Source organism: Caretta caretta, chromosome 9 (assembly GCF_965140235.1).
Source record: "Caretta caretta isolate rCarCar2 chromosome 9, rCarCar1.hap1, whole genome shotgun sequence".
Classification (NCBI taxonomy): Eukaryota; Metazoa; Chordata; order Testudines; family Cheloniidae; genus Caretta; species Caretta caretta.
The window spans coordinates 51,062,114-51,077,084 of NC_134214.1; the positions used below are offsets into that span (position 1 = coordinate 51,062,114).

General features: G+C 54.2%; 1 protein-coding gene across 1 annotated transcript; it reads left to right on the forward strand.

Annotated features, from left to right (window-relative positions):
- Nucleotides 1-1,966: 1,966 nt before the first annotated feature.
- On the forward strand, nt 1,967-7,088 carry PROCR (protein C receptor). Its single transcript, XM_048864983.2, is given in 6 exon segments — nt 1,967-2,230; nt 2,912-3,151; nt 5,047-5,328; nt 5,615-5,715; nt 5,717-5,760; nt 5,762-7,088. Coding segments are annotated over 6 exon segments (801 nt in total). The 5' UTR covers nt 1,967-2,175; the 3' UTR covers nt 5,841-7,088.
- The last annotated feature ends 7,883 nt before the right edge of the window (nt 7,089-14,971 follow it).

Genomic DNA, 14,971 nt, shown 5'->3' on the forward strand with positions numbered 1-14,971 from the left:
CTTCCAGGTTGTGGGGGGGAGTGGGGAAAGCAGCCACTCAGAGGGTTGAAATGTGGCCCCTCAGCCGGCTGGAGTCGTTATTTGCAGGGTCTGTGTCCCCTGGGAGCCCAGAGAGTTTGAAGCCCCCTCGCAGAGGTAGTAGAACCTGTCCCAGACTCCCCCGTTCCCCAGCAGTGGAGACAGCTCTATTGCTAATCCCAGACGTTCCCAAAGCATGAGTCAGGCTTCAAAAATCATGAGACTGGCTTCAAAATAATACACGTTGTGTCCTTTCCCTTCGCCTTCTGGCTGCTGTCGAGGGGTGCGCAGGTCACATGCTCAGGCTCTTCTCCCAACTATGAGGGCGAGAAACTTAGCTTTTGTAACTGAAAGCTGAGGCTGGTTCCCCCTGACCTGCCAGTGCTGGGAGGTCTAGCCCCAGGCAAGGAAGGGGCTGCTGGAGTGGTGGGGCAGGCGGGGGGATCCCCATGGAGGTCACAGCTGAGTGGGAGCCAGGGAGAGCGAGGCCAGAAAACCAGTCATGCTGCAGGCCCAGCTGCAATGACACATCTCCGCAGAGCTGTGAGCAGGTGCTGCCAATGGCACGGCAGAGGGCAATGGGCCAGCCAGCAGCAGGGTCACCAGGGAGAGAGGCGAGCCCAGGGCAGAGCCCAGTCCTCACAGATCGCTCCCCTTCTTGAAGCCCACTGGGAGTGACGGGGCCCCTTGGAGAGGAGCAGGCCTGGGCTGTGGAGCAGTAGGGGTTAAAGACCTGTGGCCAGCAGCTGAGAGCAGTTTCCACAGCATCCTGCACTACAGCCTCAGCTCCCCTTGTATTGGGGGGCAGAGTGATCATGTGGGGAAGATCCCAATTGTCCCAGGCCAGGCAGGCCAGGGGGAGCCGGTGTCCACGCCCAGGGCTCAGCATAAATGACCCGGCTTGCTGTGCCTCAGTTTGTCTGGTCACCCCCCATGTGTGGCTAACTGTACGTGCCCAGGGCGGGAGTCAGTAGCCCCAGCCCTGCCCCTTGGGAACAGGACCACATCTGTTTGCTCTGCCCCCACAGGAGGGGCTGTGTTGTCCCTTCCGTGCCAGAGGGGCGAGCAGTGTAACGCCCAGCCCAGGCCAGAGAGGAGAGGGGGGCCTGCAGGGAGCTGAGCAGCTGTGCTGAGGGCCAGCCATTTCCTGACACAGGCAGGGAGGGGCTGGGCTGCTCCAGGGGGTGACTCCCGAGCCAGCCAGCTCCGTGGTGCGCCGCACAGAGCCAGAGCATGGCCAGGATTCAAGCACGGAGCAGGCTTCTCTGTCCTCTCTGGAGTAGGCCATCCAGGGATCACTGTGCAGTTCATAGCCAGCCTGCGCGTCCACCCCTGTGCCTCACGTCCCCTTGGAGGGTCCATAGCCATTCTACAAAGGAGAAAACTGAGGCACAGAGGTGAGTGACTTGCCCAAGATCACACAAGGAGTCCGTAGCAGTGGTAGGCATAGAACACAGGAGTCCTGCCTGCCAATCCCCCTGCTCTAACCCATTAGTCCACACTCCCCACCACAGCTTGGAGCAGAACCCAGGAGTCCTGCCTCTGTCCATCACTCCAACACTCCTCATGTGAGCCTGGGAGTGGAATCCAGGAGTCCTGACTCCCACCCCACTGTTCAGCCCATCAGAGCTCGGCCTGGCAGCTGGGGTTAACAAACACTCCCCCCTGGGGGGAAGTGCTGGGTGCGGGCCCTGGTACATCATGTTTGCTGGGGCCCCATTTCACGCATTATATATATTCAGGGGGGTCTCCAGAGCTCAGGGCCCCAGAATACTTCCTCCCCTCCTGCCATCAGCCCTGGGTGTGTGAGCTCCAGGGCCCAGCCCAGCTGCATTGTGGGGACAGCAGAGGGGAGCCAGGCCCTGGGCTGGCAGAGAAGGGGTGTCAGCAGCTGCGGAAATGGAACAGAGCTGCAATAACAGAGCTGGACTAACATTCCCGCCCTCTTCATCCCTGCCAGCCCCAGCTCCCTCCCACGGCCCTGATTGCTCCACAGCACTGCCCCTGCATTTATATCCTCTGCACAGCTCGGCACAGAGGCATGGGGCACGGGGTCCCTGCCATTGCTCTGCCGGGCTCCGGGACCTCCCACCTCCTCCACCAAGGGCACCAGGCTAGAACTGAGCAGTGACTGGGCCCCCCAGCCAGCCCGCGGGGATGCTGCTACTTCTGCTCCTTGTCGGTGCTCTCTGCCACCAGGGAGATGGGGCAGGTAAGAGGGGTCCCCAGCACCCCTAGTCAGGGCCCCATGCGGCTCTGATGGCTTGGCCATGGAGACAACCCCTCGCTCTGATCAGCCTAGCTGAGAGAGAGTGAGATTCCCAACGATGTGGCCGAGGGATGGGATGGGGGGTCTCAGGCCAGGCTTCCCCTGCAGACACTGTAACAGCCCCCATCCCCCTCCAGCCCCTGTGACAAGAGGAAGTGGCAGGGCATGTCCCAGCTTAAATGCTTTTCCTGCACTCAAAGCACCACAGGAAAGGCTGGGGCCAGCCAGTCTGAAACGGCTCCCGCAATGAGATACCAGCGGTGCTAGCATGACTGAGAGACTGGCAGTGCTGGGCCAGGGAGGGAACAGGATCCCTGAGAGGGGAGGTGGGCAGGGAGGCCCCACAATGAGTGAAGCAAGGCAGGGAAATCCCAGCATCTGCTGAGCCCTCCTGCAGGAATTCTGTGTGGGCTTCTTTTCCCATGCATGGCTGAGTGTGGGTGAGCCCGAGCAGCTGGCCAGTGCGCCAGCAGGGGAGGCTGGGGCCTTGTTGCAGTGATGGAGGAAGGCCCCCTGGGAGGGAGGGCTTTGTATGGCAGGAAGCCCAAAGTCAGCTGTTGGGGGGGATGTGCGTGGCCCAGCGCCTTCTGGCTCTCTGATTATCTGGGTGTCTGTTCCTCCCAGCCCTGCACACCTTCACCATGATTCAGCTCACCCACCTCCCAAACAGCAGCGCCATTGAATTTTGGGGGAACGCCACTCTGAACGGGGTACTGACCCACAGCCTGCAGGGCTTCAATGCCAGCCAGCTGCTCCCGCTGGAGCCCCTGCCGCAGTGGCAGGAGAGGGAGAACAGCCTGCAGACTTACTTACACTCCTTCCATGCCTTCGTGCAGGTGATCACCAAGGAGAGGGAGGTGCAGTGTAAGTACCAGAGCGGGAGTGGCGCTGGGGGCCATGGGCCCCTGTGACACCTGGAGCTGGTGATATGGCCGGGGGGGCGCAGCAAAGTGGACGAAACAGAGTTCGCATCAGCCAGATGGCACAGCGGGGGCATGTGTGGAGTTTGTCACCCATAGATGGGTCAGCCAGGCAGGGTGCTGCGCTGTTGTGTCTCCCCCCCCCCCGCACTGTGTGTATCGTGTGGGCAGGGAGGCACAGTGGGGGCATGGGTGTTATTCTTTCCCAGGATTCCCAGGTGAATGTTTTTCAAAGTAATTGGTTTTGGTTGAAAAATGCATTTTTGTGTCCAAAACCCAGGGCCGGCTCCAGGATTTTTGCCGCCCCAAGCAAAAAAACATTTTGGCCACCCCCACGTTTTTTCGTGCCCCCTGCCTCTGGCTCCACCCCTTCCCCAAATCCCGGCCTGCCTCCTCCCCCGAGCGTACTGCATTCCCCCTCCATTGCTTCCTGTGGCTCCCCGCTCCTGCAACAGCTCCCCTCCGCTCCGCCTGCTCCCCGAACACTCTGCTGCTCCACTTCTCCCGCCTCCCTCTCAGGCGAGGGAGAGGCAGCGCATTCAGGGGAGCAGGCGGAGCGGAGGGGAGCGCGGGAAGTAAATGGGGAGGGGGATAGAGGAACCACTTCCTGCCCCAGCTCGCCTCCGCTCCATCACCGCTGCCGCACGGCTTCTCCTCCCTCGCTCCCACGCTTGCCGCGCCAAACAGTGGTTTGGTGCGGGGCAAGCCTGGGAGGGAGGATGGGACGGGGGAGGAGTGGTGGTGGCAGGGTGCTCAGGGGAGCAGGCGGAGGCGAGCTGGGGCGGCGGGGGCACATTTCTAGGGGCGGCATGGCCGGCGCCGGAATGCCGCCCCTAGAAATGTGCAGCCCCAAGCACCTGCTTGTTTTGCTGGTGCCTAGAGCTGCCCCTGCCAAAACCTCAAATAATTTCGGCTTGAAATTTTGTGTTTCGTTCAGACTGAAATGTTACATCACCACTTTTCTACTCCCAACACCGTTTTGAGTTTAAATGTGGCCCGTTCAAAAAAAACAACCCCAAAACAAGGGTGAGAAACACTTGAACTGGCTGGCTCAAAACAAAACATTTGGGGGAAAATGGGTTTTGAGCCAACTCGATCCCTTTGAAACAACCTTTTCCCCTGCGTTGTTTGATTCCAGGAGCAAATTGGTTTTGGTTCAGATCCAACCGGATTTTTTGTCACATTTTTCAGTTTGGCCCCATTCCCTGCTCGGCCCCAAGAGCTGCCATAGCCTATCAACAGCAGTGACTTAGATCTTGGCCGAAAGGAAACAGCCAGGTGGCCAGAGTCACGTCTCTGTGAGCAAGCACTGTGTGAGTGTCTCCTGGCTCCAGGCTGCGCCCACCCGGTGAACAAAATGGCAGCTGCCACCCAGCTTTCCCGGGACTCTGAGCATGCCACGAAAGGGGAACAGAGACACATCAGTTACCTGGCAGTGTGTGGCACCCAGTGGGCTGGGCAGCATGCTGGAGATGGGGAAGCAGAGAAAGAAGGTGTGGGGGAGTGGGGGATGGCAAGGGAAGGAGGAGGGTAGAGGGATCAGGCCAAGGGAGAGAAAAGGGGTAAAGGAAAGCAAGTGGGGGATAGATCTGGGGAGCGCAAAAGGAGTGGGGGTGGGATCGGGGGAAAGAAGTGAGGGGACAGGGAGATGGGGCTGAGCCCAGGGAGCAGATAGCAGTGGGGAGGGTGCTGCTGAATGCCCCCAATCTGCCCGAGGGTTGCTCTGGCAAAACAAGGAGGCGTTGGGGTGCTCCCCCATGTCCCTTCCTTCTATGTGCCCTCCTGACCCCTGCATCTGGGCCATGCCAGCCTGACCCCTCTGGCTCTGCCCCCTCACAGACCCCCTGCACTTGCGCTGCAAGCTGGGCTGCCAGCTCTCCCCTGATGGCGCCTCCCACAGCTTCTACGAGGTGGCACTCAATGGAGACGATTTCCTGAGCTTCCGGGCGGCCAATGCCAGCTGGGCACTATTGGGGCACAAGGAGGGGGACAAGCTGGCCACATTCGCCCATGCCCAGGTGAGCCGGTACCCACAGACCACCTCCGAGCTGCAGTCCTTCCTGGAGACGACGTGTGTGGAGTTCATGAGGCAGCACAGCAAAATGGATGATGCCAGGACCGGTATGTGAAGGGTGGGACTGCTGGGCATGGTTTCCCAGGGGTTCTGCATAGGGAGGGTATTGCAGCCCAGCAATCCCTGCGGCAGCCCATGCCCTCTGCCCAACAGCAGGAATACGAACCCCCTATCACACTGGCAGTGGCTCCCTTCGGGCCCCCAGCCCAGGGGAAGTAGAGGAAACATGGGAATGGAACCTGGATCAGTCCCTTGCACCAGGCCCGGCCCCCACTGTGCGCAGCCCTTGAGAGCGAAGCCCAGCTCTGAGCCCATTCCTCTTGTGTCTTGCAGAAGGACAGCAGAGGCGTTCGCACGCCCCTCTGGTGCTGGGCATCACCTTGGGAGCCTTTGCCCTGGCAGCCTTGGCCGTAGGAGTCTTCCTCTGCACGGGAGGGCGAAGATAGCGGCACCAGAGGAGGCCACCCCCCACCCAGCCCTCGCGGTGCAGCGTGGCGGGGACTCGGCAGCTGTCGCCCCCAGCGAGGGGAAGGGAACGCTGCTCAGTCCCCACCGCTGATCAGCTCTGCGTGTGGATCACCTCCCCTAAAGTACTTGCTCCCCAGCTATGCACCTGGCTGGCACCTGACCAGATATGGGGCAGTACCCGTCCACTGCTCCCACGGCACCCTGTTCTTGTAGCCACCCCCGGCCCCCTGCCAGTAGCCATCCGGCTGCCCTCTCCCATTCCTCGCCTGTCCCTATGCGGAGCCCAGGGTCTCAAGCAGTGACTCAGACACCAAGTAGCCCTCCTGGAGCCACGGCAGGATTGGGCCCTTTGTCCGTCCTTGGGGAGCTTTGCCCAGCCCTGGTTTGGAGTACTCCCAGCAAGGGCCTCGGCCCTGCTGGGGTGGGTGATGTGGTTGGAGACGTGGCCAGGACCTTTGCATGGTCCGGGGTGAGGGTGGTTACATTGACACAGATTTCTGTGTGGGACGGGGCTGGGCCAGAAACTGGGAGGGTGGCGTGGCGTGGGGGCGTGTCAGCACCCAGGCTAGCTGACACTGATCTGCGAAGAAGCACGTCTGACCACGCCAGAGAGGAAGCCAACACACCCCCGGGGGCAAACCTGGCATCACCCAGCCAGGAGGGGCAAGCTCAGGCACTAGCGCTGGGCAAGGAGGGGGCAGCTGGACCACCAGCCAGCTCCTCCCCTTTGGTAGCGGTGGAGAGCCATGCCTGACTCATAGGCAAGGCCTCACAGACGCTCCCAGTGCTTCTCCTTTGACTGAGCGAGGGCACTGGTGGTTGTAACCAGTGGCACCGGGCGTGGCCATCTGGGTGCCTGGCACCGTTTACGCTCAGCCGGGTCAGGGATGGTTCAGTCTGTGCTCTATTAGCCTAAATCCGGTGTTGTACATCCAGAGTGGACTGTGTGAACAGCCAACAATTTCTTGGCACTGCCTCGGGGTGGCCCTGAATCAGCTCAGGAGCCACCTGCCTCCTTGCCAACCAGAGAGGGGCTCTGCAGTACAAAGAGAGGATTCAATCGTTTGGAGGAACGAGGTTGAGGCCATGCAGCTCAGTGAACCTGCTGGATGAAGACATGCAGGATCCCACACCCCCAGGGGTCAAAAAACAGTGTTGCCAACCCTTCAGGATTGGCCTGGACTCTCCAGGAGTGAAAAATTAATCTAATTAAAGATTACGTCATGTGAAGAAACATCCAAGAATACCTCCAACCAAAATTGGCAACCCTAAAAAGCATGAGTCAGGCTGCAAAAAAGGCACAGGATTTAAAACTCTAATAAATGCTGGGTTCGTTTGACTTGTCTCGTTTCTCTAAGGGGTGCATGCGGGGTCATGTTTTCAAGTGGGTCCCTGCAACCATGTGATCTTGAAACTTCCGTTTTTCAAATGAAAACTGGGTTCTCCCACAATCTCCGGATTCCAGGAGTGAAGAGGGTGGTTAGGAAAAACACCAGGTCTTGTGAGGCTACCGATAAAACCATAAAACTTGGCAACACAGGGGTTGTATGTTTGTTACACTGCAGTTACTTTAACTGTGATTCTAAAGGAGAGAGGAGTGACTCCTTTGGGAAATGTAAATATGCTGGCCAAGATTTAAAATACAATAGGAGCACCATGTCCCAGTTTGTTCTCAATTCATTGCCATTTGGATAATTCAGTTTCATGGGACTTGTTCATTCTTTCCACCTGCTTGAGGGTGGAAGGGGATGTGTAACGGTAGGGGAACACTGGCCCATGTACCCACTTTGGTACACCTGACCGATGAAAGCTGGTCCATTATCAGAGTCAATAGTGTGTGATAAACCCCATTTAGGAAAGATTTCTATTAACACTTTTGCAGCTGCCAGACTACTCTCTTTCCACCCATTTGCTGAAGCTGTCACAATTACAAACATAAATCTATTCTTCCTAGGTGTGGTGGGCAAGGGTCCCACAAAATCCATCTGCAAGCGCTGCAAGGGACCCTTTAAAGCCTGATGCATTAATTCTCCACACCTTTTCCTTCTAGCAGGGTCTTGTTTTGCACATGTTAAACAACTATCAATATGCACATCCAAATCCTCTTTCATTCCAGGCCACCAGCCCATCTTTTTAAGTTTTTCCAATGCCTCTTCTAATTTTGGGTGTCCCCCCACAACAGAACCATGTATCCACCCCAAAGGGAGGTGTTGCATTTGCTAAGACTGCTAAAACCCATTCATTGTCTGGTTTTGCCATAATTAAGCTTCGTTCTTTTTTCAATGGAATGCCCTGCCACTTTGAATGGCATTCTACAATCCATTGCTGAACCAACACAATTTTTGCCCGAAGGTCCTGTAATAATAGCAACCCTTCCTGGTTGTTTTCATCATTTTTTTGTTCTGGTTTTGCTTGTGCCCAGGTGGTTACTGTCACGAGCACAGCTTCCAATATTGTACCAGTGATTGCCACTTCATTTACAAGCTTATCTGCCTGTTCATTTCCCCATTGTAATGGACCTTTTGCTTTGTGTGATCTTATTTTAACCAGTCTGAACTTATTAAAATTGGCTGCCAATTCTTCCATTCGGTGCCAAAGGATCTTGTGATTAATTTCAGGTGCATCAGTTCCTGTAAAAGTCATAGTTTTCCACCATGGAAGATAAATGGTGGTATCTTTATAAACATAACCCAAATCAGTTCCAATAATTATTTCAGTTTGTTTTTCATTCTCTCCAAAACTTCTACAACTGCTGACACATCTGCAGACTGTGTTCCTCCTGTCTCTAGCTTGTATTGAAAGGATTTGCCTATTTCCTGTCACTGAATCCTGTAATTCACTTTCCTTCTTTATAATATAAGCTACCATCCACAAGCCAGATTGTTTTCCCAATTACCTGTTCAACCAGAGTTGTCATAAAGACAGGGTGTGCTTTAGATTCCTCCTGGGGCTCACAAACATATTTCTGACCAGTTAGGGTCAGACTCCATACAGATCAGGTTCTTTCAGGGTGAGCAACTGGACATTTTCTGTCCTGAGAGCAAAGACCCATTATATAGCCTTATCCACTCTCAAATGGATAAATTTTCCTGACTTAGGATAAATTTGGATACATTTTCCTGACTTAGTAGTTTTCCCAGAGCATGATGGCTTTTAACAATTACTTTACTTGCTCTGATAATTCCCTGGGCTTTCCGTAGTGTCCAGTAAGCAGCAAGAGCAGTTTGCTCACAGATTCCCAGTTTGCTTTCTGGAACCGTTAGTGCTCTGCTATAGAAAGCAACCAGTCTTTGTTGGGGGCAGCCAAAGCAGATGCTTCCATTAACCCCCTTTTCAAGCTTTCCCATGCACTAGTTGCTTCTTCTGTCCAGATCCATTGCAGCCTTTTAAGCACCTCATACAAGGGTCCTGCCTTTTCTGTATATCTCACCATAAATTCTCAGCAAAAGTTAGTGAGCCCCAAAAAAGACTGCAAGGATATAGTATCCACTAGCATCAGAAGGTTACACTTCACTCTGTCCTTATCTACTGATCTTCCCCCTGTGTGCAGAGTCTAATTCCCAGATACTGCACTTCTCTCTGTTTGATCTGGGATTTAGAAGGGTTACGTTTCAAGGTGTGTGCTTGGCAGCAACCCAGTAACTGGTGCACTAACCCTTCATGCTCTTTTTCTGTTTCACTTTCTACCAAGATATCATCCACCTACTGAACTATCTTTCCCCTTTGCAACAACCCTCCTTTTCCCCAATATATTCCTCTTAGCAGCATGGAATATCGTGGGTGCATCGCAGTATGTCATAGGCAAAACATTTCAGCAATACAGTATTGAGTACCCTGGAACACAATGTTGCACTGGGTGGGTAGCACTGGTGGCAGCAGAGGTGAAAGTAAGCCGGTACGCCCCAGCACTGGCAAGAGCCGGTGCACCGTACTGGGGCAGCCTGGCTTCCCCAGGGGGCAATTCAAAGGGCCTGGGGCTCCCAGCAGTGGCTGGAGCCCCAGGCTCTTTAAATTGCCTCCAGAGCCCCGCTGCTGAAGCCCTGGGGTAGCGGCTGCAGGGCTCCAGGGGCTATTTAAAGGGCTGGGGCAGTAGAAGCAGGGGAGCCCTGGGCCCTTTAAACAGCCCCCAGAGCCCTAGGGTAGGGTGTGGGGCTCCAGGGGCTAGTTAAAGGGCTGGGGCTCCAGCTGCCTCTACTGCTCTGGTCCTTTAAATAGCCGCTGGAGCCCCGCTGCTTCTCCAGGGCTCCGGGGGCTATTTAAACAGCCCGTGGCTCCCCTGCTTCTACCTGGGGAAGCGGCGGGGCTCCAGCGGCTATTTAAAGGACCGGAGCTGCAGAGGCAGCTGGAGCCCCCGCTACTCCAGGGGCTATTTAAAGGGCCAGGGCGGTAGAAGAGGGGAGCCCCGGGCCCTTTAAATAGCCCCTGGAGCCCCGGGCTGCTGCTGCTGCTACCCAGGTGGGGGCTTGGGGGGGTGCTTACATTTCAGGGTGGGCTGGGGCTGGCTCTGACCCCCTCAACCCTGCCCCTTCTGCCTTAGGCCCCACCCCTTCCAGGGGCCAGAGCTGGCCCCAGCGTACCAGTAAGTCACCCGACTTACTTTCACCCCCGGGTGGCAGAGATAAATTGCACATGGAAACAGGCTTCCCTGTAGGACAGTGAAAAATCCTGAGCTGAAATCTCTGTCAGAAATGGGTCTTATGTACTGTCCCTGACCCTGGGCAAAACCTGTCTGTCTTGAATGAGCAACCCTCACCATCCTCCAGGAAGAGGGATAACCGTTTCTGGCGAAATGAGGTTTGCACTGCCTGAGTCCAGTGGAAGGAGGGGCACCAGGATAGATGAAAGAGGGGGACTTAAATTTGTGGGAAGATTAACTCAGATCATGTTGCGAGCCCATTGTCTGATGTGGTATTTTTTTTAATATGGTTTGCCGCTTCCAGTGGAGGGGTTACACAGGAGAATTAGCGAGGTTGACAGGTCTCTGCATAGCTCCACCATTTGTCACTATATTGTGCACTGGACCACAGAGTGTGGCCAGCAACTCTTGCTGATGGCCACACTGACCCTTTTTCCTAAAATACTTAATTAACTTTAGGAAAACCAAATAAATATGCTCTTATACACATCCACAGCATTGTAATTATTTATGTAGTTTTTTTTTTTTGCAGACTCAATAATAAAAAATAATGCTCTGAAAAGGTGTATGTTCATTAATATCACTTTTCACAGCACACTTAGCCCTGGTCTACGCTAGGAGTTGAGGTCGAATTTAGCAGCGTTAAATCGATTTAACCCCACACGATGAAGCCCTTTTTTTCGACTTAAAGGGCTCTTAAAATCGATTTCCGTACTCCACCCCCGACAAGGGGATTAGCGCTTAAATTGGCCTTGCTGGGTCGAATTTGGGGTACTGTGGATGCAATTAGACGGTATTGGCCGGGAGCTATCCCAGAGTGCTCCATTGTGACTGCTCTGGACAGCACTCTCAACTCAGATGCACTGGCCAGGTAGACAGGAAAAGGCCCGCAAACTTTTGAATTTCAATTTCCTGTTTGCATGGTCACCTGCAGCTTGCCACGCTGGCCAGAGCTCATCAGCAGAGGTGACCATGATGGAGTCCCAGAATCGCAAAAGAGCTCCAGCATGGACCGAACGGGAGGTACGGGCTCTGATCGCTGTATGGGGAGAGGAATCCGTGCTATCAGAACTCGTTCCAGTTTTTGAAACGCCAAAACATTTGTCAAAATCTCCCAGGGCATGAAGGACAGAGGCCATAACAGGGACCCGAAGCAGTGCCACGTGAAACTTAAGGAGCTGAGGCAAGCCTACCAGAAAACCAGAGAGGCAAACGGCCGCTCTGGGTCAGAGCCCCAAACATGCCGCTTCTATGATGAGCTGCATGCCATTTTAGGGGGTTCAGCCACCACTACCCCAGCCGTGTTGTTTGACTCCTTCAATGGAGATGGAGGCAACACAGAAGCAGGTTTGGGGGATGAGGAAGATGATGATGATGAAGTTGTAGATAGCTCACAGCAAGCAAGCGGAGAAACTGGTTTTCCCTACAGCCAGGAACTGTTTCTCACCCTGGGACCTGGAGCCAGTACCCTCCGAACCCACCCAAGGCTGCCTCCTGGACACGCCAGGCAGAGAAGGGACCTCTGGTGAGTGTACCTTTTAAAATATTATACATGGTTTAAAAGCAAGCATGTTTAATGATTAATTTGCCCTGGCATTTGCGGCTCTCCTGGATGTACTCCCAAAGCCTTTGCAAAAGGTTTCTGGGGAGGGCAGCCTTATTCCGTCCAACATTCAGAGGTGCCTGTTCCTGCTGGGCTGTTTGCCTATGGCTGAACAGAAATGTTCCCTGCTGTTAGCCATGGGGAGGGGCTAGCTACGTGGTGAGGGGAGGCAAAATGCGACATTGGAATGAAAGCACATGTGCTGTGTATGTAATGTTAACAGCAAGGTTTACCGTGAAAGAGTGTAGCCATTGTTTTAGAAAATGTGTCTTTTTAAATACCACTGTCTCTTTTTTTTTTTTCCTTCACCAGCTGCATGTGTTTCAAGGATCACAGGATCTTCTCCTTCCCAGAGGCTAGTGAAGATTAGAAGGCAATAAAACCACACTTGTGATTAAATGTTCTCTGAGCTCAAGGAAAGGCAGCTGGAGCACAGACCGCCGCTACAGCCCTTCTGTAACCAACCACCCTCCTCCCCAAGTTCCATAGCCTCTTCACCCAGGCACCCAAGAACGCAGTGGGGGGACCTCTGGCCACCCAGCCACTCCACCCCAGAGGATTGCCCAAGCAACAGAAGGCTGGCATTCAATAAGTTTTAAAATTGTAAACTTTTAAAATGCTGTGTGGCCTTGTCCTTCCCTCCTCCACCACCCCTCCTGGTGCTTCTCTCCTCCACCACCCCCACCTGGGCTACCCTGGTAGTTATCCCCCTATTTGTGTGATGAATGAATAAAGAATACATAAATGTGAAGCAACAATGACTTTATTGCCTCTGCAAGTGGTGACTGAAGAGAGGTGGGGAGGGTGGTTAGCTTACAGGGAAGTAGTGTGAACCAAAGGGCAGGGGGTTTCATCAAGGAGAAACAAACAGAACTTTCATACTGTAGCCTGTCCAGTCATGAAAGTGGTTTTCAAAGCTTCTCTGATGCGCACTGCGCCCTCCTGTGCTCTTCTAACCGCCCTGGTGTCTGGCTGTGCAAAACCAGCAGCCAGGCTATTTGCCTCAACCTCCCACCCCACCATAAACGTCTCCCCCTTACTCTCACAGATATTGTGGAGCGCACAGCAAGCAGTAATAACAGTGGGAATAGTGGTTTCGCTGAGGTCTAACCAAGCCAGTAAACTGCGCCAGCGCGCTTTTAAACATCCAAATGCACATTCTACCACCAATCTGCACTTGCTCAGCCTGTAGTTGAACAGCTCCTGACTACTGTCCAGGCTGCCTGTGTATGGCTTCATGAGCCATGGCATTAAGGGGTAGGCTGGGTCCCCAAGGATAACTATAGGCATTTCAACATCCCCAACAGTTATTTTCTGGTCTGGGAATAAAGTTCCTTCCTGCAGCTTTTGAAACAGACCAGAGTTTCTGAAGATGCGAGCGTCATGTACCTTTCCCGGCCATCCCACGTTGATGTTGGTGAAACGTCCCTTGTGATCCACCAGTGCTTGCAGCACCATTGGAAAGTACCCCTTGCGGTTTATGTACTCGCCGGCTTGGTGCTCCGGTGCCAAGATAGGGATATGAGTTCCGTCTATGGCCCCACCACAGTTAGGGAATCCCATTGCAGCAAAGCCATCCACTATGACCTGCACATTTCCCAGGGTCACTACCTTTGACATCAGCAGATCTTTGATTGCGTTGGGTACTTGCATCACAGCAGCCCCCACAGCAGATTTGCCCACTCCAAATTGATTCCTGACTGACCAGTAGCTGTCTGGCGTTGCAAGCTTCCACAGGGCTATCGCCACTCGCTTCTCAACTGTGAGGGCTGCTCTCATCTTGGTATTCATGCGCTTCAGGGCAGGGGAAAGCAAGTCACAAAGTTCCATGAAAGTGCCCTTACGCATGTGAAAGTTTCGCAGCCACTGGGAATCGTCCCAGACCTGCAACACTATGCGGTCCCACCAGTCTGTGCTTGTTTCCCAGGCCCAGAATCGGCGTTCCATGGCATGAACCTGTCCCATTAGCACCCTGATGCCCACAATGGCAAGGCCCATGCTTTGAGAGAAGTCTGTGTCCATGTCCTCATCACTCACGTCACCGCGCTGACGTCGTCTCCTCGCCCGGTACCGCTTTGCCAGGTTCTGGTCCTGCATATACTGCTGGATAATGCGTGTGGTGTTTAATGTGCTCCTAATTGCCAAAGTGAGCTGAGCGGGCTCCATGCTTGCCATGGTATGGCATCCGCACAGAAAAAAGGCGCAGAACGATTGTCTACTCTTGCTCTCATGGAGGGAGGGGCGACTGACGACATGGCTTACAGGGTTGGCTTACAGGGAATTAAAATCAACAAAGGGGGTGGCTTTACATCAAGGAGTATTTCAGGCAGGACTTCACGGAGGGAGAGAGGGAGGGGGGAGCAAATGAGTACAAAACAAATCTGGTCTATTGCTTGTTTTGATCCACTCCATCTATCTTTTAGATCTTTGGCTGGCAGCAGACAGTGCAGAAGGACTGCAAGCCATACACATCTCTTGGCTGCTTGGCACAAGATGGTACAATAGGACTGCTAGCCATCCTCATCTCCTGCTTGCCTGGCAAAAGATGGTACAATAGGACTGCCTGCAGGACTAAAGAGAGTGACCTAGTCGACTCACTCTTAATGTAGTCCCTGCATCCATGTCTGCCCAGGCGCTCCTGGCTGACACAGCCAGGAGCACCTCGGACATGACGATGATGGCTACCAGTTCTATTGTACTGTCTGCTGCTACAAGGCAATGGGTTGCTACTGCTGTGTAGCAATGCAGTACCGCGTCTGCCAGCACCCAGGAGACATACGGTGACAGTGAGCTGAGCGCACTCCATGCTTGCCGTGGTATGGCGTCTGCACAGGTAACTCAGGAAAAAAGGCGCGAAACGATTGTCTGCCATTGCTTTCACAGAGGGAGGGAGGGAAGGAGGGCCTGATGACATGTATCCAGAACCACCCACAACAATGTTTTTTGTCCCATCAGGCATTGGGATCTCAACCCAGAATTCCAA